The following is a 23,878-nucleotide window of genomic DNA, read 5'->3' on the forward strand; positions in this document are numbered from 1 at the left end:
ACTGGGTACAAAATCCAAGTCAGTTTTTCTCTAATGGATGAAACATATGCTTTTTGCTTGAATTCTCATCAGTATTTACTGTGGAAAAGGATATGGAAGATATAGACTGTCGGGAAATAGATGGTGACATCTTGCAAAATGTCCAGATTACAGAGGAGGAAGTGCTGGATGTCTTGAAACGAGTAAAGGTGGATAAATCCCCAGGACCTGATCAGGTGTACCCGAGAACTCTGTGGGAAGCTAGAGAAGTGATTGCTGGGTCTATTACTGAGATATTTGTATCATCGATAGTCACAGGTGAAGTGCCGGAAGACTGGAGGTTTGCAAACGTGGTGCCACTGTTTAAGAAGGGTGGTAAGGACAAGCCAGGGAACTACAGACCAGTGAGCCTGACCTCGATGGTGGGCAAGTTGTTGGAGGCAATCCTGAGGGACAGGATGTACATGTATTTGGAAAGGCAAGGACTGATTAGGGATAATCAACATGGCTTTGTGTGTGGGAAATCATGTCTCACAAACTTGATTGAGCTTTTTGAAGAAGTAACAAAGAAGATTGATGAGGGCAGAGCAGTAGATGTGATCCATATGGACATCAGTAAGGTGTTCGACAAGGATCCCCATGACAGACTGATTAGCAAGGTTAGATCTCATGGAATACAGGGAGAACTAGCCATTTGGATACAGAAGTGGCTCAAAGGTAAAAGACAGAGGGTGGTGGTAGAGGGTTGCTTTTTAGACTGGAGGTCGGTGACCAGTGGAGTGCCACAAGGATCGGTGCTGGGTCCTCTACTTTTTGTCATTTACATAAATGATTGAGATGCGAGCATAAGAGGTATAGTTGGTAAGTTTGCTGATGACACCAAAATTGGAAGTGTGGTGGACAGCGAAGAGGGTTACCTCAGATTACAACAGGATTTTGACCAGATGGGCTAATGGCTGAGAAGTGGCAGATGGAGTTTAATTCAGATAAATGCGAGGTGCTGCATTTTGGGAAAGCAAATCTCAGCAGGACTTATACACTTAATGATCTAAAGAAGTGTTGCTGAACAAAGAGACCTTGGAGTGCAGGTTCATAGCTCCTTGAAAGTGGAGTCGCAGGTGGATAGGATAGTGAAGAAGGCGTTTGGTATGCTTTCCTTTATTGGTCAGAGTATTGAGTACAGGACATTGTTTAGGCCACTGTTGGAATATTGCGTGCAATTCTTGTCTCCTTCCTATCGGAGAGATGTTGTGAAACCTGAAAGGGTTCAGGAAAGATTTACAAGGATGTTGCGGGGTATGAGGATTTGAGCTATATGGAGAGGCTGAACAGGCTGGGGCTGTTTTCCCTGGAGCATTGGAGGCTGAGGGGTGACCTTATAGAGGTCTACAAAATTATGAGGGACATGGACAGGGTAAATAGGCAAAGTCTTTTCCCTGGGTTGGGGGAGTCAAAACTAGAGGGCATAGTTTAGGGTGAGAGGGGAAGGATATAAAAGAGACCTAAGGGGCAACTTTTTCACACAGAGAGTGGTATGGGTATGGAATGAGCTGCCAGAGGAAGTGTTGGAGGCTGGTACAATTGCAACATTTAAGAGGCATTTGGATGGGTATATGAATTGGAAGGGTTTGGAGGGATATGGGCCGGGTGCTGACAGGCAGGACTAGATTGGGTTGGGATATCTGGTCGGCATGGACTCTATGGTCTAATCTCTGACTCAGCCATTTCCACTCTCTCCCTCAGGTTGCCACCAATGATCCTGTAAATGAAGATGATGAAAATGTGGAGAGAGGCAACTGGTCCTTGAAGTCTGATTACTTGCTCTCAGTGATCGGCTCTGCTGTGGGTCTAGGCAATGTCTGGCGATTCCCTTATCTGGCTTACAAAAATGGAGGAGGTACTGTAGACATATCCACAATACAGCACAGAAAAGTAATGGGAAGAATAAACAGTTTATAAATAATATTAAATGAAATGAAAATCAAAATAGTTCATTGCAGTTGGTCAATAATACAGGGTTAAATAATGTTAACAGAAAAGACAGTGAAATTAATCTTACAGCTTTAAGCTGTTTATCAAGGGCCCAATTTTCCAAAGCATCACAATCTCCCACAGATTTCCACTCTGACCCTTCCTTTCTGTAAAAAATGGAAGGAGTTCTTCATTTCTGAGATGAGCTTCTGATCAGGACTATTTCAGAAACGTGGAACAGTGGTATTATTCACACAGTGCTTTCTCAGCCTAGAACTGTAGTGGAGGTGGTTGATGAGTTGGGGGCTGATTAGAGAAACCATGGTCCCCTTTCACAGCTCTCAGCTGCTGTATCCTGAAACATAAAGGTTGTTGCAGCCTCTTTGATAGCTGCTGTCCAACGTAAGTATATGAAGGAAATGTGATATCCTGGTGCTTGGAGGGCAGGGTACCATCTGGGTGGTATGCCAGGGGGTGAGGTAAAGGGGTACAGACTGTGTAGTAGGTAAGGTTCTGCCTCGGATGTTACACAGGCACCACTGGTTGAAGACATCCAACTTTACCCTTTATATATGAGACTGGAATAAAAAGACACAGAAGTTATACTCCAGCTATTCAAAGGGTCTGTTTCTGTGCTGCAAAACTCTACAATTCGATGACTAAATGAGGATAAATTGCAAATTGAAATCAATTTCATAGAATAAAAGAATGAATCAATGATCTATGAAGACAATGTTTGAAAAGTCACGCTCTAATTTCCTCATTTTGAGTGAATGATGTTGATGTTTTAATTTAAAAGCTAACATTTCTTCATTTCCGTGAACGTTTCTTCTATTTTTAGTGCAGTAATTTGTGAAAGTACCTGGAAAATGGTCAGGATAATTTGAAAAGTTTATAGTTGAACTTGCTGTTTTCCTGGTGATGTTTCTCCCCTAAATATGAAACTAAAATCTCATGTAAGTTTACAAAGAGCTGCATGAACTGGAAGAGAGTTTAAAAAATATTTTTAGCTCATTATCAATCAAGAAAGTAAAGGCACATCTGTGAATGTGTTGCTTCTCCCCCTTCAATACATGTCCATCCACAGGTCCACCGGGAAGTGGTCAGCACAGAGTATCCGCAAAAACCCATGGGAAAAGGTGAGGGTGGATCCTGTCAGGATGTTCCCTCAACAGAATGTCAAAGTCATTTGGCAGAATGTCTCATTGCCAGAACTTTCCAACAAGCACCAAAACACCGCTTGGCTGGTGGTGAGGAGGGCACTACCTGTCAGATCCTTCATGTCCATCCGGACTCACTGTGCCACTGCACACTGTGCTCGACATGGCTTCGGGGTGAGAGATGGGGGAGGGAAGAGACTGTCACACATCACTGGCTGAATGTGCCTTAGCAGGAAGTCTGGAGAAAGATGCAGTGGTTTTTGCCCAAGCAGCTCCATGACACAGGACACTGTGCACTACACCCTGTTCACTGGAATGCCCCAAAACTAATGTCGACTGTGCCATCAAGTCAGTGAAAGACACTCTTTGGTCTGCCTGAAATTTACTGGTTTTCCAAAACAAGGAGTTCACCCTGACCAGGTGTTGCAGACGGTCACATTCCAATGTCCAGGATGACATGCTGAGGGACACATTAAAGCTTGGGACAGCAGTCACCAAGGTGCCTCAAATATCTATAAATCCAGTCTTGTACGAAGAAGAAATGTCTTGGGTTTGTTTGCTGGACAGGGACAAACTCCAATATTTGTTTGTTTCCTCATTTGCTCCTGTGCAGATCTGAACGGCTTTAGTGACTATTCATGTACATAAAGATATTTTTTGGAAACAAAGTACATTCTTTGAAATAAAATCTAGGAGACAATGAGACCTGCAGATGTTGGAGACATCAGAGTTGATGAAACTTGGCAGTGGAAAAGACACAGCTCGTCAGGCAGCATCCAGACAGCAAGAGAGTCGACATTTCAGGCAGAACCCTTTTTTCAGGACAGGGGAGGGGCAAGGTTTTTGAGAGATAAATGGGGGGAGAGGATGGGGCGAGGGGAGCTGATAGGTGGGTGAAGGTTAGAGGTGACACTGATAGGTCAGTGGGAACGGTGAAGTGGGCAGGTGAGAGAGAAGATGGGCAGGCAGTTTGGGTCAAGGAGGTGGATTTGAGTTAGAGAGATGGATTTGGGATGGGGTGGTGGAAGGGAAGGTTTGCAAATTGGTGAATTAAGTAAGTGTTCATGGTGTGTGGTTGCAGGCTTAAAGGTGGAAGATGAGGTGTTCTTCTTCCAATATGTGGGTGGCCTTGTGTCAGAACCTGAACATTGTAAAAGGAGCCTACAACCAGACTGCATCAACATTGTAAAGGGAGCCAACAAACACACTGCTTGGACATTGAAAAGGGAGCCTATAACCACACTGCATGAATTTTGTAAAGGGAGCCTACAACCACACCACTTGCACATTGGAAAGGGAGTCTACAACCATACTGCATGAACATTGAAAAGGGAGCCTACAGCCACACTGCATGGACATTGTAAAGGGAGCCTATAACAACACTGCATGGACATTGAAAAGGGAGCCTATAGCCAGACTGCATGAATTTTGTAAAGGGAGCCTACAACCACACTGCATGAACATTGAAAAGGGAGTCTACAACCACACTGCATGGACATTGAAAAGGGAGCCTATAACCAGACTGCATGAATTTTGTAAAGGGAGCCTACAACCACACCACTTGCACATTGAAAAGGGAGTCTACAACCACACTGCATGGACATTCAAAAACTCAGGCAGAGATTTACTTGTACATCCTTCGACCTCATCTGTTGTATCCGGTGTTCTTGATGTGGTCTCCTCTACATCGGAAATTACCAAGCGCAAACGCGCAGGATGGTAAAGGGAACATTTCTGTTCTGTACGCACCAACCAACCCAACCTTACCTTGGCCATCCACTTCAACACCCCCTCTAACTCCCCTGAGTGTACATCCATTCTATGCCTCCTCCCTGACACAAGGCTACCCACAAACTGGTGGGTGAACACTTCAGCCTCCGTCTCAGGAGCCTGCAACCACACAGCATGAACATTGAATTCACCAGTTTCCAAATCTCCCCTCCACCCACCACATCCCAGATCCAACCGTCCATCTCAGATCCACTCTCTTGCCCCGACCTACCTGCCCATCTTCCTTCCCACCTATCCACTCTACCCTTCCCACCAACCTATCACCACCTCCCAGCTTTGCCCACCTATCACCTACCTTTCCCCTCGCCCTACCCCCTTTCCCACCATTATAAATCAACCCTCTTCCCCCTCTCCAATACCCTTCTTCAGAAGGGTCTTGCCCAAAATGCCAACTGTCTTGAACCTCAGATGCTGCCTGACCTGGTGTGCCTTTTCTAGTGCCACGTTGAAGTAAAATTTATAACAATTTCAAAGATATATACATCTTCAAATGTACATATTTGACGAGGCTCATCCACATTCATCTTAAAGAACATTCATTTGGTGTATCTCACTCTGCCCTATGACACTGAAATGTCACCTCGATACCACAGGGATATCCTCTCAAACAAACTGTCATCAGGATCAGTGAAAGAGGAGAACATTAATTTCTAGTGTCGGGAAAAAGACGTGATTATAAATGACTCTGGATAGACAGGTGGAAAATTAAATGGACAGCAAGACAGAGAAAGACGTATTTTAATTTGGTTTCAAAAGTTCACTGAGCGATTGTTTTAATCTTTTCCAATTTTATATAATCCTGAAATTGTTTCCTCCATTTTCCAGCTGTATTCCTTATTCCCTACACCCTCATGTTGGCACTCGTTGGGATGCCACTGTTTTTCTTGGAAACTTCCTTTGGACAGTTTGCCAGCCTCAGTCCTGTGGCAATCTGGAAAGCTGTGCCCATGTTACAAGGTTAGTGTTTATTCCACGGCAGTCTAAATGGTCTTGGGCACTTCATCAAGAAATACTGGTTCTGTCTTGTGATCTAATGGAGACTTGGTGAATTACTGGCTGTAACCTGATCTTCCTCACACTTCACAAAGGCCAAAGCAGGCAGTGAAGAGACAGGCATCATCAGTGAAACGTCTTCATTTCTTGTTCAATACCCGCCCTGTTGGTGAAATAATAATATTGGAGCTGGGTTTATTTTCAATTTGATAAATTTTTAAAAATGAAGTCAATTATCTGACACCAGGTGAAATGAAAGAAATAACTTGAGGTTTCATGAGAATCATACAAAGTCTTCAGGTGTTTTCCTGACAACACTGGAGTTTGGAAGTGCAGTAATCTGGGGAAATCTTGTCAAGGGAAGACTTTACACCCTGCCACACACATTGCTGCTAACGTAGCGCTGTGTTCAACTAAGTCTATTATTTCACCATTCAATGACATCATGGCTGATCTGTCCCTCAATTCTGTGCTTGCTACATACCCCCTGTTACCTGTGACTGATGAGAATTAATCAATCTTCAGTTTGAGCAGTAACACCCACAGCTTTATGGACAAATGATTCAAGATTACCAGTGTCTTTAGTGAGAAAAATTCATTCCTCATTCACACAGTGACTGGTCTCTAATTTTAAACAAATGTTTCCTTTTATTTTTTGTTCCAGAAACCTGAAGAGACAGATTCTCCACATTAATGTTACTGATTTTCTTAATTATTTAAAGTGTGCCTCTTAAATTAATCATCATCTCAATGAATTCATCAGATACAATCACAATTCAAAATGCAACCTTCTGGCACTATTCCTGTCAACACCAGCTGTGCACAGAGCTGACCTTTCTGAATTATGATAGCTAATCTGAATGAACCAAACCAGACACCATCAGAGTAAATCTCTGGACAATACAACACCAGCTCCTTCATGTGTTGTAGCTCCTTGAACAATTCCATTGGCCATTTTGGTTACATTTATTATTGTGTGCACATGGACATCAAAATCCCTTTGCTTCATATCTCAAAGCTCCTGATCTGTAATAATCCATTTATCCTTCAAAGAAGGGTTGTTGTTTCGATATTTGTAATTATTAAGCAAATGAGGCATTCATGTACGAGTGTAAATCAGTGGTATCATATGATCCTTTATTCCTGTTGTTGTGTGAGATTACCATAATACCCCAGATTAATCTAAACACATGTAATTCATGAGTTAAGCGCTGTGGGAAAAGGGGAACTGGTGAATGTCCTGTTTCCATAATGTTACATGACAAAGGTTTTTCATGGATAGAATCAGCGAAACCCTACAGCGTGAAAACAGGCCGATTTGGCCAAACAAGTCCACACCATTGCTCCGTGCAACATCTTCCCCAGACCCACCCCCTTCCCTATCCCTGTAACCTTGCATTTCTCATGACTAATCCACCTAACCTGCACACTTTTGAACTGTGGAAGGAAAGTGGAGCACCCGCAGGAAATCCGTGGAGACATGAAGAGAATGTGCAAACTCCACGCAGACAGTCACCCGAGACTGGAATCGAACTCAGTCTGTGGTGCAGCAGTGCTAACCACTGGAGCCCCAGGCCACATCATGCTGCAAACTCATACATTCAAAAGACACAGGAGGAGAATTAGGCCATTCTGCCCATCAAGCCTGCTCCACCATTCGATCCAATCCCATTTTCCTGCCCTCTCTCCATAACCCTGCAACCCATTACCAATTAAACATCTGTCTAAATCCTCCTTCAATTTACTCACTGTCCCAGCATCCACCGCACTTTGGGCTAGCAAATTCCACAGATTCACAACCCTTTGGGAGCTGTAGTTTCTCCTCACCTCTGTTTTAAACTTGCTACCCCCTTTATCCTAAGACTATGACCTCTTGTCCTAGGATGCCCCACAAGAAAAAGCATCTCTTCCACATCTATTCTATCCACACCTTTTATCATCTTGAATAGCTCAATTTGACCTCCCCTCATTCTTTTAAATTCCAGAGAGTGTAGGCCTAAACTGTTCAATCTCTCTTCATACTACAAACCTGCTTAATCTTATTGACCCTGTGCCAATTAGCTTGTGGCTTAGGGTGCAACCCAGAGGTTATTTCCTTTTTGGTTCTGCTTTTTAATTTAGCTCCTCGCTCTTCTTCATACTCCCTTAACAGAATCTCTGCCCTAGTTTTATCCATGTCATTGATACCTATTGGATCTATACCCTCCCATTCCAAGTTCTCTGCAGCCCGGATGAGATATCCTGAGCCCGAGTGCCTGGAAGGCAACACAACCTTCAAGACTCTTGATCGTGGTCACCGAGTACAGTGTGTATGCCCCCAACAAACTATCCCCAATTAAAACTAGGTTTCTCTTCTCTCCCCCCACTTAAGTGGCTCCTTGCACCACAGTGCTGCAGTGAGTTGGCTCATCTTCCCTTCAATCTCCTTTCCAATCCAATCATGAAGCAAAACTACTCCCTCTTCCAGCCTCACTTGCAGCTACATCCTCCTGTCCCTGACCACTGGCCAAATTCAAGTTAGTTAATCTGAGGTGTGTGACTGTCTCCTGAAGCACAGCATCCAGGTTACTCTCCCCCTCCCTGATGTGTCACAACATCCAAAGCTCAGAATTTAGCACGTTAACTCTGAGCCGGAATTCCTTGAGTAACCAACATTTATTACAGACATGGTCACTGGGACCCACAAAGGGATCCACTAGCTCCCACATCATGCAGGAACAACACATCATCTGACTCTCCATTCTCATTTAATTAACTATTTTTAGTTTGTAAAAATTTTTTTGACTGTTATTATATTTCTGCTTATGATCTCAATCTGAACATAAGTTATAACCAATAATTTAGCACGTATTCAATTGAACACAGACTCAATGTTAACACAGATTCAAATTTAACACATTCAAGTGTAGCAGATTCCGTATTTGCCAATCAAGTCACAGCCATCCTGTGACATCACTTTTCAGCTCCCCCCTCAGTTGAAACACTCAGAAGCAGAAACTTTTACCCTCCCAGGATGCCCTCTGGTTCATTCCCACTCAGGCCTGCTCGTGAAGCGAAGGCCCCAAATCCTCATAGTAAGGTTTTATATTACTTACCATCCCTGGCTGTCCTCTGGTTCACGCCCACTCAGTTCCACTCCTGAAGAGGTGAGCTCCCCTTCTCCCAATGTGCTTCAAAGTGATGCGGACTTATTGCACAACCCTCCTAGTCAATTAACTATTAATGTATATTCATTATTTAAAGATCTTAATGAGATGAAGGGACAGAATTTGAATACCAAATTTGCTGATGGCACACAGATAGTGAGGAAAGTATGGAGAAGATAATAAAGCTGTAAAAAAATTGAGTTCGAAAGCAAAGATCTGACAATAGAACACATGAAAATGTAAAATTGCCTATTTTAGCAGGAAGAATATTGAAATGGTGAGAGATCGCAACACGGAAATGCAAAGGGTGTCCTCATGAAAAAATTGCTGAATGTCAGTATGCAAGAACAGCAAGTAAAGGAAAGCTGATTGCATGTTGTGACTTATCATGAGGAGAACTGAATCCAAAAGTGGGGTATTTATGCTTTATTTTTATGGAGCACTGGTGAGGCCGTTATCTGGAGTATTGTGCACATTACTGGTTCTCTTATTTAAAGAAGGGGACAATTGTGTTGGAAGTGATTCAGAGAAGGTTTGCCAGAATAATACTTGAAATGAGAGGATGTAGCTTAATACTCTTAAAAGAGAAACAGTCAGGATATATAATCTGCCCATTCACATTCAATCCTTTGGAATTAGATTGTCATTCAATACAGTAATAAGGATTGATTTTTTGCCATATAACCACTGTCCCAATGGAAAACAAATGAAGGAACCTCTGGCTTTTCAAAAAGTGATGTTTTAGTTAAATTATTTGAGGCATAAGTGTCACTGAGGTCAGACACTAACAATTACTCTTTGTACTTATTGCAATAAAATGAATAAACTCTGTGAAACTTGTAAAAATGTACTTATGTCCAGAGTGATCTTGCAGCCGTATAGGTCTAAAAGACTTATAGATTGGTTCACTTAACTCAGTCAAGAAGTGTAATTGACTGAAGTCTGACAATTGAGGTGAAATTAAACTGACCACACTTTACATGTTTCTCAAACGTTGATGTGGAATGAGTTGAAGCAGTGACATTGCTCCCAGCTCGGGTTGTCCCGAACAGTCTCACTGGTCTTCCTGTATATGCAATTTCAAAGTAAGCACCATATAAATACATTAGCTACACAAGCAGATCAGATGCTAGGATTACTGTGGCCTGTAACTCACCTCCTGTATCACCAAGGCCTGCTGACCATCTGCAAGGCACAACTCAGGAATGTGATGGAATACTCCCCACTTAGCTGGATAGGTGCAGCTCCAACAACACTCAAGAAACTTGTCACCATCCAAGACAAAGCAGCCAGCTTGATTAGCACAATATCCACAAACAGCCACTGCCTCCACCACCAAAACTCAAAGCAGCAGTACGTACTGCAGAACTCACCAAAGACCTTCAGACAGCACCTTCTCAACCCATGACCACTTCCATCCTGAAGGACAAGGACAGCAAATGCATGGGAACACAACCTTCAGGGTCCCCTCCAAGCCATTCACCATCCTGACTTGAAAATTGATTGCTATTCCTTCACCATGGCTGGGTCTAAATGCTGGAATTCCCTCCATAATGGCATTGTGGGTCACCCCTCGGCAGGTGGATTGGAGCAATTCAAGACGGCAACTCACGACCACCTTCTCAAGGGCAGTAAATGCTGGCCAGCCAGAGACACCCACATCCCACTAATGAATTTCAGAGAAAATCTAATTTCAGCAAAATACAATTGCTTTACTTTCAAGTCAAATCCATGTCAAAGAAATTATTTCAAATTAATAGTTCATAAACTAATCTACTCTTCCCTGTTGTATATGAAGGTGTGGGGCTCACCATGATCCTTGTTGTTATCACTGCCATCGGTTACGCGACCTGCATCCTCGCCTACAGTCTGTACTACCTGTTTGCTTCCTTCCAATCACCCCTGCCATGGGCAGACTGCTTCAGTTGGTGGGGAGCAGATGAAACATGCAGCAGGACTCACAAAGGTACAGTACTTACTTTGATTGGGGAGAGTGTGGACACCGTCTGTTGTAGAGTCATTGAAATGTTCATCACAGAAACAGACTCTTCAGTCCAATTCCACCAGCTCCTCAGCCACACATTCATCTGCTGTATCCTCCTATTCCTACTCTCACTATTACATGGCACTGGGAGTAATCCACATATTACTACCCTCGAGGACCTGCCTTTTAATTTCCTATCTAATTTCCTATAATCTCTCTTCAGAACCTAGTCCTTTTCTCCTCCTGTATTGCTGGTTCCAATGTGTTCAATGACATCCTGCTGGTCTCTCTTCCCTTTGAGAATATTCTGCACCCTCTCCAAGACATCTTGACCCTGGACACAGGAGGAAACACAACATTCTGGTATCTTGTCGCTGGTCACAGAAACATCTCTCTGTCCCTCAAACTAGAGAGTCCCCTATCACAATCAATCACTTGGAACCTGGCATACTCCTCATTACAGTAAAGCCAGGTTTCTGCGCTGCTCCTTCATCAGGTAGCTATAGAGCAGGACCATAAGACAAAGAATTTATAGCAAAAGATTGCAGTGTTATGCCAGTGAAACTATATATTGCATGACACTATAATCTTTTGTTGTAAATTCTGTGTTTTATGATCCTGCTCCACAGCTACCCAATGAAGGAGCAGAGCTCCAAAAGCTTGTACCTCCAAATAAGCTGGTTGGACTATAACCTGGTGTTGTGTGATTTTTTAGCTTAGTCCACCCCAGTCCACACAGGCACCACCACATCAGGATTAAATGATGGCATTGAGGGATGAATCAACTTATGAGCAGAATCCACTTGTTCAGAACCACAAACCTGTGTGTCAACCAGAGCATACTTCCATGTGTGAAGTATCAGTTTCTGGAAAAGAAACAGTAACTCCTGTGACCATAAGTCTCAAAAGAATCAGCAGAAAAGATAATTCTGTGCCAAAACCTGTGAAGAGAGAAGGGAAACTTCATAAGCCAGTTACCAGTGATTTGCTCATAGTTTTCAACAGAATACTAGTTGTAGACATTATAAATGTGTACATTCATAAAGATTTGCTTACTTGCTTTTTATAATGATGTCTTTAAATGAACTTGAACTTGTCATCATGTTGTCTGCTGTTCTTTGGCAGTGCCACCCAGTAACTATCAGCTGGAGGTTTCCTTCCCCATATTTCACCAGATGTGTTGCTGGAAAAGCGCAGCAGGTCAGGCAGCATCCAGGGAACAGGAGAATCGACGTTTCGGGCATAAGCCCTTCCTGAAGAAGGGCTTATGGCCGAAACGTCGATTCTCCTGTTCCCTGGATGCTGCCTGACTTGCTGCGCATTTCCAGCAACATATTTTCAGCTCTGATCTCCAGCATCTTTGTGGGCGGCACGGTGGCACAGTGGTTAGCACTGCTGCCTCACAGCGCCAGAGACCCGGGTTCAATTCCCGACTCAGGCGACTGACTGTGTGGAGTTTGCACATTCTCCCCGTGTCTGCGTGGGTTTCCTCCGGGTGCTCCAGTTTCCTCCCACAGTCCAAAGATGTGCAGGTCAGGTGAATTGGCCATGCCAAATTGCCCGTAGTGTTAGGTTAAAGGGGTAAATGTAGGGGTATGGGTGGGTTGCACTTCGGCGGGTCGGTGTGGACTTGTTGGGCCGAAGGGCCTGTTTCCACACTGTAAGTAATCATCTGCAGACTTCACTTTCTCCTCAAATATTTCACCAGATGTCAAGAGATTTCAGGTAGTCTGAAACCAAATTTGCAAACTTCCAGGGTCACTGCCTTCACACTGTTGTTAGGGCACAGGGTAAACTCCTCTGCTAATGTATACCAGCAGCACAGAATAGATTCACACCATGCTATAAACTTTTAAATTCGAGAGGCAAAGAGCTATCCCAAAGGACACTATTTAAAGTAAAAATTAACAACTTTAATCTTTAAGTCCAACACCTTTCTTTGAGGCTAATCTTTTACCTCCCACTCGACAATACTAGTCTGATAAAAAATCTCAATTAAGATTTACAAAAAAATTCAACTTTCAAACCAATCAGCTTTCAAATCTTTTTTTCATCTTCCTCTGCAGATTTTGCTCTGTTGTCTTTTTGAAGTTCTACTGCACAAACTTCTTATGGACAGGTACCTTTCGGAGAGCTGGTCTGCTGGTAGTCTGTACTTGTTGGTGGTTTTGCAGTTCTCCGTCTAACTTTTCAAAATGTCTGGTTTTATACCCCAAATCATCGGATCATTTCATTAATTTTAATATTATTAAAACACTAAATTCAAATTTGATTGGATTTTAGTATCTTGGGGCATAATTTAAAATGATTGACCAAATTTGAATTGGTTTTGTTTCATAGCAACCCAGCTGCTGCTGTTTGTTTCGACCAAGTGTTACATTGTTCCCTTTTTCCGGACTCTGGTGCTTTGTCCTTGCTCGCTTTTCAACTTTCTTAAAGGTACAGTACTGCTACACCTTCACAAAACTGCAAAGGAGGAGTCTGGACTGTTACTTCCTACGATTCACAGCACATGACCATGTCAGAGTAATACTTGATTAATCTGTGGAGCAGTTCTCCCAGTTTTAATAAAAGTTCCCACATGTTACTGGAAATAATTCTGCTGGGTCACCTCTTCCTTTGTCAGTTCCAACGTCCAGGTCAATGCTGTGTGATGTGTTTGTTTGTATTCTCTTTCACATTTTCTGTCATGTCTTGTCACCTGATAGGCTTCCTAGCCTGATTGAAAGGTACTGAAGCATCAATTAGATTGCTGGAGCCTCATGCTGTCAAGACCAGGTAGGGAGAAGACAGAAAAAGGGGAAAGAGTTTCATGTTAATGTGCCTCAGGGACTGATATCCATCAGATGGATGAAATAGAGATTATTGCTTTTGATTCAATAACAGATGTACTACGTTTAGGTCAATAATCAGGATGTGTCTTTGGAAATTGTGTTTCTTATTCTGTTGTGGTGCTTAGTTCAATTTAAGGAATTGAAGAAGATTTTGTTCTCAAATGCTTACTATAATTTAACACATCATGCATACCCACACACAAACTAGGAATGAATACAATGATCTCGATTTTACATTACACATAAAACATTCTTTATAGTATTATCCTTAGCTCTCCATGTGTTCGGCTGAATGACTTCCATGACAGATTTCATGCTTCAATCTGGATTAAAGTTTGTGTTGATTGTAGATTTCACAGCAGGTTGTTGGTTACTCAGAGCTGAGTAGCCAGAAGGTTGGATCTCAGCTGAACTTGGAGACTGGAACAGTTGCAGTCCTTTGATTTCTGGTTGAATTCTAGCTGATAACAAAAGGTTCAGATAGTTTGTAATTGTTCTGTTTTCTCTTTGGTTTCTGGAAAACTTTAGCTGGGGAAGGCAGTGGCATAGTATGGGGAGTGGGTGGTGTATTGATATTGTGAATGGACTAGAAATCCAGAGATCCAGACGAAGGTCCTGGGCCATGGGTTCAGATACTACCACCTCAGCGTGACATTTACATTCAGTTAATAAACCTGGAATGAGAAAAGAGTTCGATGGTGTCCACAATGTAATTGTTGATTGTCATCAACATGTTGTCCTGAACTGGTCTGACCTCATGTGACTCCAAACCTACAGCAATGTGGGTGACTCTCAACTGCCCTCAGACATGGATGAGAAAGCCACTCAGTTGTATATCACTTCTTGAAACATCTCAAAATAAAGAACAAATCTGGTTGAACTACCTGGTCCTGACCTAGGCATCGGAAGTGATGATGGCACAGAAAGCTCTGTTGAACTTGCAAGCTTGACCGAATGTGCCTCCAAGGAGCCCTAGGTCAACAGGAATGAGAGGAAGTCTCTCTGCTGGTTTGCACAAAGGAAAATGTTTGTAGTGATTGAAGTCAGTCATCTCACTTTGGCATAGCTCTGAAGGAGTTCCTCAGGGTGATGTCTAAGGCTCAACCATCTTCTGCTTCTTCATCAATGACGTTGCCTCCATCGTAAGGTCAGAAGTGGGGATGTTCACTGATGATTGCAGAGTGTTCACCATTTGCGACTCGTCAGGCACTGAAGCTGTTCATGTCCAATACAACAAGACATGGACAACATCCAGACTTGGGCTCACATGTGAGAAATACCATTTGGGCCACACAAGTGCCAGGCAATGACCATCTCCAACAAAACAGAAACTAACCATATCCATTTGATATTTAATACCCTCACCATCTCTGAATCTCTCATTATCAATATCAAGATATTTACCATTGACAAGTGAAACTGAACTGGACAAACTGTTCCCAAATTTCAAATAATCTTCCCATCCAACCCCTCCCTCTCCAATCCCTCCCCTTGATCTGATTCAACCTGTCCATCTTCCTTCCCACCCATCCATTCCACCCTTCCCACTGACTTATTGCAATTACCCACAACCTGGACCCACTTCCACTTACCTTCTCCCAGCATCTCTGCCTCTATTTATTCCTGAGCTCCCTCCCCCCTGCAATATTCCTGATGAAGGATTTCAACCTGAAACATCGACTTCCTCACCTCTTGATGGTGCCTGGCTTGCTGTATTCTACCAGCCTTCCATTTGTCTACCTACTTTAAATATTGTGGCTATAAGGACAGGTCAGAGGTTCGGAATACTGTAATAAGTAACTCACCTCCTCACTTCCCAAAGCCTGTCCACCATCTACAAGGCTCAAGTAAGGAGTGTGATGGAATTCTCCTCACTTGCCTGGATGGGTGCAGTTCCAACTGTTATGGACTAGGCCAGACCACTCAAAACATTCTTAAGCAGACAGCCCAGACCATAACCTTGCATTGTGTTTCAGTAAGTGTACAGTGAAAATTACCTGGAATAAGTTAGTAAGTTTTATAATGGAACACAAAGAACAGAGTAAAGAAGCCCTACAGAACTTAGTCTATCCAAAGTCAACTTAATTATGCTGTTCCGAATACACACAACAGCCCCAATAAGCAAAGCCCCTTTAAAACACAGTGCAAGGGGGACAAATGCTGACAGGTTGAAGTTAGAAGAGCAGAAGGAGAGAGAGCCTGTTTCCACACAGCTCACTGTTGAAATCCCCACTAGTTCTAGACTGAACTGCTCAGCTAGAGAGCTGACCAGTCCCCTTCCATTATACAGGCCACTTCTAAAACATGACCACTTTGGCCTGAAGTCTCATCTGTTTACATATAAACAAAAGGTCTCTCAAAATCCTTTTCATCTCTATACCAAACTAGTTTAATCAGAGCCCAGCCCATTTACGAGCCTTCTGAAAAAAATCAAAAATACAGTTTACTTGAGAAAAGGAACAGCTTTTAGAAAAAAGGGACCAGCTATGTGACACCCGGACAAACCAACCCAACCAACCTGTGGCACAGCATTTCAACTCCCCCTCCCACTCCACCGAGGATATGCAGGTCATTGGACTCATCCACCGCCAAACCACAACAACCCGACGGTCGGAGGAGGAGCGTCTTATCTTCCGACTGGGAACCCTCCAACCGCAGGGGATGAACTTGGACTTCACCAGTTTCTTCATCCCCCCTCCCCCCACCTTGTCTCAGCCGGATCCCTCCAGCCCGGCACCGCCTTCCTGACCTGCAGTCTTCTTCTTGACCTCTCCGCCTCCATCCTACTCCGACCTATCACCCTCACCTTGACCTCTTTCCACCTATCACATTTCCAATTCCCCTCCTCCAAGTCCCTCCTCCCTACCTTTTATCTTCTCCTGCTGAACACTCTCTGCTCATTCCTGAAGAAGGGCCTGTGCCCGAAACGTCGAATCTCCTGTTCCCTGGATGCTGCCTGACCTGCTGTGCTGTTCCAGCAATAAAGTTTCAACTTTGATCTCCAGCATCTGCAGACCTCACTTTCTCCACCAGCTATGTGACACCGATCGCACACAATAAGTAAATCACAAATAAACACATTGCCAGTTGGGTGCTTTAAATTACTTTGATCATTAAATTACGTGACATGATGGCATACAACCTAATATCTTTGAAAGCAATTGGTGACTAATGATGCAATTATTCCAGAACTGATGTCAAATACTGGTGAAGTGATTGTGTTTGAGGAAAGACAATCACGCATGAATATTAATGATGACTGTTGATTGCATATGATGGTCCATATTTTCTGGGGGAGTAGGCTCAAAGGATTATATTGTCTACTCTTTCTATTCTCTTTTACACGTGCTGTTTTCTCCATTACTTGCATAATGAAACAAAGAACTGCAGATGCTAGAGATCTCAAGTGAAAATTGAAATAGCTGGTGAAACTCAGCAGATCCAGCAGCATCCGTGTGAAGAAAGCAGACGTAATGTATGAAGTCTGGTGACTTCATCAGAACTGTTGGCAGCTCAGAAAAAACTGTTCTTAATGCTGAAGCTGAAAATAGGGGTGAGGGGAGAGATGAGCGGATACATGGAGACTAATCCCAAATAGAGAGAGAGAGAGAGAGAGAGAGAGAGATAGAGATATGAAAGGGTAGTTAAATGTGGAGATTGTACAGAGCAAGCCAGGTCAGAAGAAAAGCTGAATACGTGATAATAATAAAACGTGAAGAGAAAATGTGTTTGTTGTGTTGAATACAATCCATGCAATGTAGTAATGGGTCTAGGAGTATGTGGGAATGGGTGACTGTGCAATAAACAACCCATGTGATAACAGGACCAGGTATGGGATGGGTAAAAAACATGGAGGGATGAAGTCAGGTTTCGAAAAATATTGAACTCGCTGTTGAGGCTGCAGGATCCCAGAGCAGAAAATGAGATGTTGTTCTTTGAGCTGGTACTGTCCCTTGCTGGAGCACTGTAGAAGGCCTGAAATAGAAATGTCATTGTGGGTACACATTGGGGTGTTAAAGTGACAGGCAACAGGAAGCCCAGGGTCATGTGGTCTCCTCTACACTGGGGAAATGAAATGTAGGCTGGGTGACCGGTTTGCAAAGCACTCGTGTTCTGTTTGCAAAATAGCTCCTGAGGTTTCCATTGTGGACAGGTTCTCTCTTCTTTTCAGGTTATTCATTGGTTTTCCCAATCCTACAGCGTTCTTTGCCTCCCAAGTCTATAGACTGCTTCTTCTCCCCTATTTTTCGTTTCTTTCCTTTCCTTCTATACGCAGCCTCCATTTCCTCTCCTCCTACTTCATAGAACATAGAACCCAGAACATTACAATGCAGAACAGGCCCTTTGGCCCTTGATGTTGCACTGATCTGTGGAACCAATCTGAAGTCTACCTATCTTACAGTATTCCATTTTCATCCATATGTTTATCCAATGACCATTTAAAAGCCCTTAAGTTGCGAAGTCTACTACTGTTGCAGGCAGTGTGTTCCACTCCCCTACTACACTCCGAGTAAAGAAACTACCCCTGACATCTGTCCTATTTTGATCACCCCTCAATTTAAAGCTATGTCTCCTCATTCTAGCCATCACCATCCAAGGAAAAAGGCTCTCACTGTCCACCATATCTAACCCGCTGATTATCTTACATGTCTCAATTAAGTCACCTCTCAACCTTCTTCTCTCGAATGAAAACAGCTTCAAGTCCCTCAGCCTTTCCTCATATGACCTTCCCTCCATACCAGGCAACATCCTGTAAATCTTCACGGCACCCTTTCCAAAGTTTCCATATCCTTCCTATAATGCAGTGACCAGAACTATATGCAATGCTCCAAGTGCGGCCACACCAAAGTTTTGAACAGCTGCAGCATGACTTCATGGCTCCGAAACTCAATCCATCTACCAATAAAAGCTAACACACTGTATGCCTTCTTAACAACCCTCTCAACTTGGGTGGCAACTTTCAGAGATCTATGTACATGGACACCAAGTTCTCTGCTTATCTACACCACCAACAATCTTACCATTTGCCCTGTATTCTTTGTTCCTGTTGTGAATCCTGACAGCAGTTCATGGGGAGTGGAGTTGTGTTGGGGCTTCCAGTGAGGCCCAGAGCTGCACTGAAACATTCCCAGTGACTCACTTATCACAGTCAATTACCTTCCTGGGTATTTGTCCAATCAAAGGCTGTTTCTCTCCCACATTAGCTGCTGATTGGCTTAAGCCCTTCCACAGCAAAAGTGAGAAACAGCCTGTAGTTGGGAGAGATGCTGCTCAGAGATTCTGTCTCTCTCCTGAAGAGAATGATCTTGCTCTGACAGGTCACTGATGTGGACAGTGCTGGTTTAACCTGGGCCCACTTGCAGGCACAGAGCCCAATGATTGGAACTGGCTGCAACTCTCCCTCTCCAAGGTTATGCTGTGATCTCTCTGTAACCTCCTCCATGGATTTAACGAGATAGTGCTGAGTCAGTCAGAGTGAAACGGGGGCTCTGATTCTCATCATTAGAAATCAGAGCATCATTCCCAATGAACTGTAATTCTAAAACACATTCCACATTTTCCAGACCCACTCTGCAACCTCACTCTGGATGATGGATATTTTAAAATCGTTAATACAACATGGCTGCAGACAAACAATGAAAGTTGTCCACATGGATCAGAAATCTCCATTCCTCACCAGGGTCCGAGTGAGCAATACTGGGAGTAAGTACTTTGTTACAGAGAGTTACACCGATAACCTGCACAGCTGGGCCAGTAACCCCTCTTGGGAAGGTCAGTTGGTGAATGTCCTGTTTAATGAGACAGGAGCTGTTTGATTTTGGTACAGCTATTATTTACATCATAGTCCTATAACAATATAACATCACAACGGAAATTAACAGCTCCTTGATTTCTAACACTACAGGTTTATTAGCAACCTTTATACAGTGAATGCAAGGTGAATTGGCCAATGGTTAGATAAATTGGCCACGCTAAATTGTCCATTGTGTTCAGGAATGTGTAGGTTAGGTGCATTAGTCGGGGTAAATATAGAGCAATAGGGTAGGGGAATGGGTCTGGGTGGGTTACTCTTTGGCGGGTCAGAGTGGACTTGTTGTGCCAAATGACCAGCTTCCACACTGTAGGGATTCTATGACGCAACATACATTGAATTTGTCTATTTATTTATTTATTAAGCAAGAGATTTAACATAGGAATTCCTAAATATTAAATGGTTGAAATTATCTACGATTGATATTCCTTTCTCTGTGATTTTAATTGAGTACAGTATTATGTTTAATCTATAGAAATGGTAAGTGATTTGAGGGAAACTATCTGGGAGCAGTTCTGCTGTTCAACAATGTGATGGGGCTGAATGATTGGGAGATTCTGTGATTGACCCAGGTAGTTTTTTATTGATTTTTAATGTTAATGTTGTCAGCAATTCTATTCTGAAATAAAACTGAATTGAATTATATTCAAATCCATGTACATTTGATGCTTTTGTCTGATAGGGTCTGTGTGTAATGGACAGTGACCTTACATAATAAGTGTTTCTGTTGTCTTTTATTTTTAGTAAAGTGGTTTTACGCCGTTCCAGTTCAATGGATGAGACTGGGGAGATAGTCTGGTATTTAGCTCTTTGTCTGCTCCTGGTCTGGCTGATAATGGGGGCAGCATTATCAAAAGGAATCAAATCTTCAGGAAAGGCAAGTCTTGAAAAGAGTTAAAACTAATGACAAAGTACAGATTTCTGAAACAATAAAACTAGAATTTAGAAGCCCTTTTGTGAAGTGGCTGGTTTATCTCCCGGTGATGTTGACAGTGTCTCATTGAGGAGTGGCCAATACATAATATGTCAACATTTCAGGGCTGAGGGAAATGTTAGTCTAAAACCTCTGATCTCTGCATCATTGGAGAGCAGACATATGCCCAAAGATGCCCAGGGGTAACTTGTGGAAACGTGCGAATTGCCCAAGAAATTGACATTTCTGATGGGCAAATTCCCTGCTCACTGGGACCTTCCAAGGTGTCTTCAACTCAGTCCCAATGTACTTAGCAGGATAGTTACAGAATCATTGAATCCCGACAGTGTGGAAACAGGCCAATTGGCTCAACAACTCCACACTGATCCTTAAAGGCTAACCCACCCAGACCCATTCCCTTACTTTACTCCTGACTAATGTACCTAATCTGCACACCTTTGGACTGTGGGAGGAAATTGGAGCACCCAGAAGAAATCCACGCAGACACAAGGAGAATGTGCAAACTCCACACTGACAGTTGCGGGAGAATGGAATTGAACTCGGGCCCCTGACACTGTGAGGCAGTAGTGCTAACCACTGAACCACTGTGCCTCCCCATTCAAAACAGACCCAACTCTTTGGCAATGATATGGTGGCAGCAGTGGAAGTGGGTGTGCACCATTTGAGGGAGATTAGAGAGAGGTTGTGGAGAGATCAAGCTTCATAAAATGTCTCCAGCTACAATGAAGCCTTGATTGATTAGGCCATCCATCCTGAAGGTTTAGGAGCATCTAACAGGTCCGTTAATACACACAGCATTGCAGCGTCCCTCTCATCAGCATTCTTCTGCATACATCCCCACCGAGGTCTTCACCTGAGTGCCCTATAACAGGGCTTCCTGTTGACCTTGCCCTGCACTGAGCTGGAATGTGAATCATTCTTGTTTGGCTGTAGTCCACTCACACCCAGTGACTCACCAAATGTTGGTCCTAGTTCGATACCAGCCTCCAACATAAGTGTCATGCCAATGTTTGAGTTGGTGTCTGAGTGTCAGATCAGGAGCTTCTTCATCAAGGTGGTACAGATGCTGTCCTCTTCCTCCATGGGACACTGAGACTGATCAGGCTGGGGATCTAAAAGTAGACAATTAGAAAAAGAGATGAGGTTTGGATGAGGGTGGGCTGGGTAGTAGGATATCCATAGTCACACCGTAACCAGCATCATGATTATTCCAGACAACAGGATGGTAGTGAGTGCGTTTTGAGAATATGCAGAAGGAATAGTCCTTCTGTTTTGCGTAATGTTTCCAATTGCTGCAACAAAATAAAGTTTGAGGTAATGTAAATCAGAAAGCAAAAACACACCATCATACTCAGTTTACTCCCTGGTGCTGATTCTGCGACACTGTTCCCTGCGATACTGTGATCTATCTTAGGGGGACACAGGAGATGCAGACATTATCATTATCTCACTGGTTCCAACCATTTTGTTGTGTGAAGGATCAGTTGAACAGCTGAAGGTTTGTGGGAACAATGAGACTTGGGTGTGAGCCTGGTAACTGGATTGTGAATGAGGGTTAGACTGAGTATCTGGATGTGGGAGAGGAGTCTTGTTGGGGTTACTGCTGCTGAACAATGGACATTGAGTCTGGTGCAGTGTTGAGGAAATATCCCTTTCTGTTTCATTCTCGACATTGATTACTCTCCTATTAGTGTACAATTCAGTGTGGTCAATGATGTCCCACTAATACAGGGAAATCTAACAAGTTACTCTCCACACTCAGGTGGTTTATTTCACTGTGACATTCCCATACGTGGTTCTGACCATACTCCTGATCCAAGGGCTTACCCTGGACGGAGCCAATAAAGGAATTCAATTCTACATTGGGAGCCAATCAGACTTCTCCAAACTGGCTGATGCTGAGGTAAGTGTAATATTCGAGTTGACTGAAGTTCACATTGTTTAATATACTTGCTTTTTATTTCAGTTTGGTTTTGTTGACAACCTGGAATCGTCAATTTTAAAACCTGATCGTTGCTTTAGGGGGCTCTTGTTTAAATGCCACTGAACACTCACTTTTGATGTTGCCAAATTTTAACAGAGCCCGATGATAAATCATAATGAGTTAGTTTACAGTTTCTATCATGCTGCTGCTTTGAGGTGGGAAGTGTTGGAGAGGGCTATGGTAGGGAGGGAAAAGATAAAATGTCATGGAATGGGTTGGCAAGGGTTGTGATGGGAGAGAAGGGATTGGAAAACTGGGTCAGAAAGAATGAGAGGGAACCGAATTCATTGAAACTTCTTCCATATGGCTTCTTTCTGAAATGTTTTGGAAAAGAATCAATCATTTTCAGGTGACTGGATAAATATTGGGGGAAATTGGAGAAAAATGTGCTCCTCACTTTCATCAACATCTAGGATCTGAGTGAACATGGAAAGTGATGGAGTGTTGTGTTCACCAATCAGATTATTGTATTGTGAAATGTACAGCTGAGATCTCCGATAAGAAGGAAGTGTGAGGTTAGCCTGTGTGCATGTGATTAAGAGAAAGGAGGATTACTCATTCATTGTGGGACCAACCCCCAACCCACTCCACACTCCTCACAATAATGTATTTTTGTCAGTTAGATGAGATGAACGGAAATCTCTCAGCATTGATTAATTCTTCATTTGATTTACCAGGTTTGGAAAGATGCTGCAACACAAATTTTATATTCCCTTGCAGTTGCCGTGGGATCTTTAATAACTCTGTCATCCTACAACAAATTCCATAACAACTGTTACAGAGATACCATCGTTGTCTGTGTTGTTAATTGTGCTACGAGTGTGTATGCTGGATTCGCCATCTTCTCAGTCCTTGGACACATGGCTCATGTACAAGACAAGCCTATCGCAGAGGTTGTACAGTCAGGTAACTGCAGAGTCAATCTTCCTGCTCTGAGTGAATGCAGGAGTACCGCATCACATGATGTCTCTCATTAGTTAACTATCCTCATGCAGCCTTTACTTTATAAATATTTATTGTGGATCTCAAAGGAATTCTGAGCTGATAACAAAGGGAACAGAGTGTTTGGGACCTCTGTGAATGAACTTCAATGTATCACCTCGGGGACAACTTTCTAGAGCAAAAGGAATCAAATATCTCTATTTAATCCCTTCTCATCCTGACCTCTTCATCATTCTCCTGCTCCCTCTCCCAAGGATCCGGTGCTGGGTTTGGAGTTGTTGTAATGAGGTGGAAGGTTTTTATTTCTGAAGAATGTGATTAGCACCACCCATTGTAATGGTGTAAGGA

General features: G+C 43.1%; 1 protein-coding gene across 1 annotated transcript in view; it reads left to right on the forward strand.

The window, feature by feature from the left end:
• Positions 1–23,878, forward strand: part of LOC122557534 (sodium- and chloride-dependent neutral and basic amino acid transporter B(0+)-like) — a 61,780-nt gene that overhangs the window by 2,138 nt on the left and 35,764 nt on the right. The window contains exons 2-8 of the mRNA XM_087992267.1: positions 1,723–1,876; positions 5,727–5,858; positions 10,839–11,006; positions 19,423–19,561; positions 20,415–20,547; positions 22,367–22,507; positions 23,266–23,494. Coding sequence (XP_087848393.1) covers positions 1,723–1,876; positions 5,727–5,858; positions 10,839–11,006; positions 19,423–19,561; positions 20,415–20,547; positions 22,367–22,507; positions 23,266–23,494 — 1,096 coding nt within the window. The remainder of the gene's footprint in view (positions 1–1,722; positions 1,877–5,726; positions 5,859–10,838; positions 11,007–19,422; positions 19,562–20,414; positions 20,548–22,366; positions 22,508–23,265; positions 23,495–23,878) is intronic.

The sequence above is a fragment of the Chiloscyllium plagiosum genome, unplaced genomic scaffold (genome assembly GCF_037043375.1).
Source record: "Chiloscyllium plagiosum isolate Xiang-an unplaced genomic scaffold, Cpla_swu_hap1 HiC_scaffold_11, whole genome shotgun sequence".
Classification (NCBI taxonomy): Eukaryota; Metazoa; Chordata; class Chondrichthyes; order Orectolobiformes; family Hemiscylliidae; genus Chiloscyllium; species Chiloscyllium plagiosum.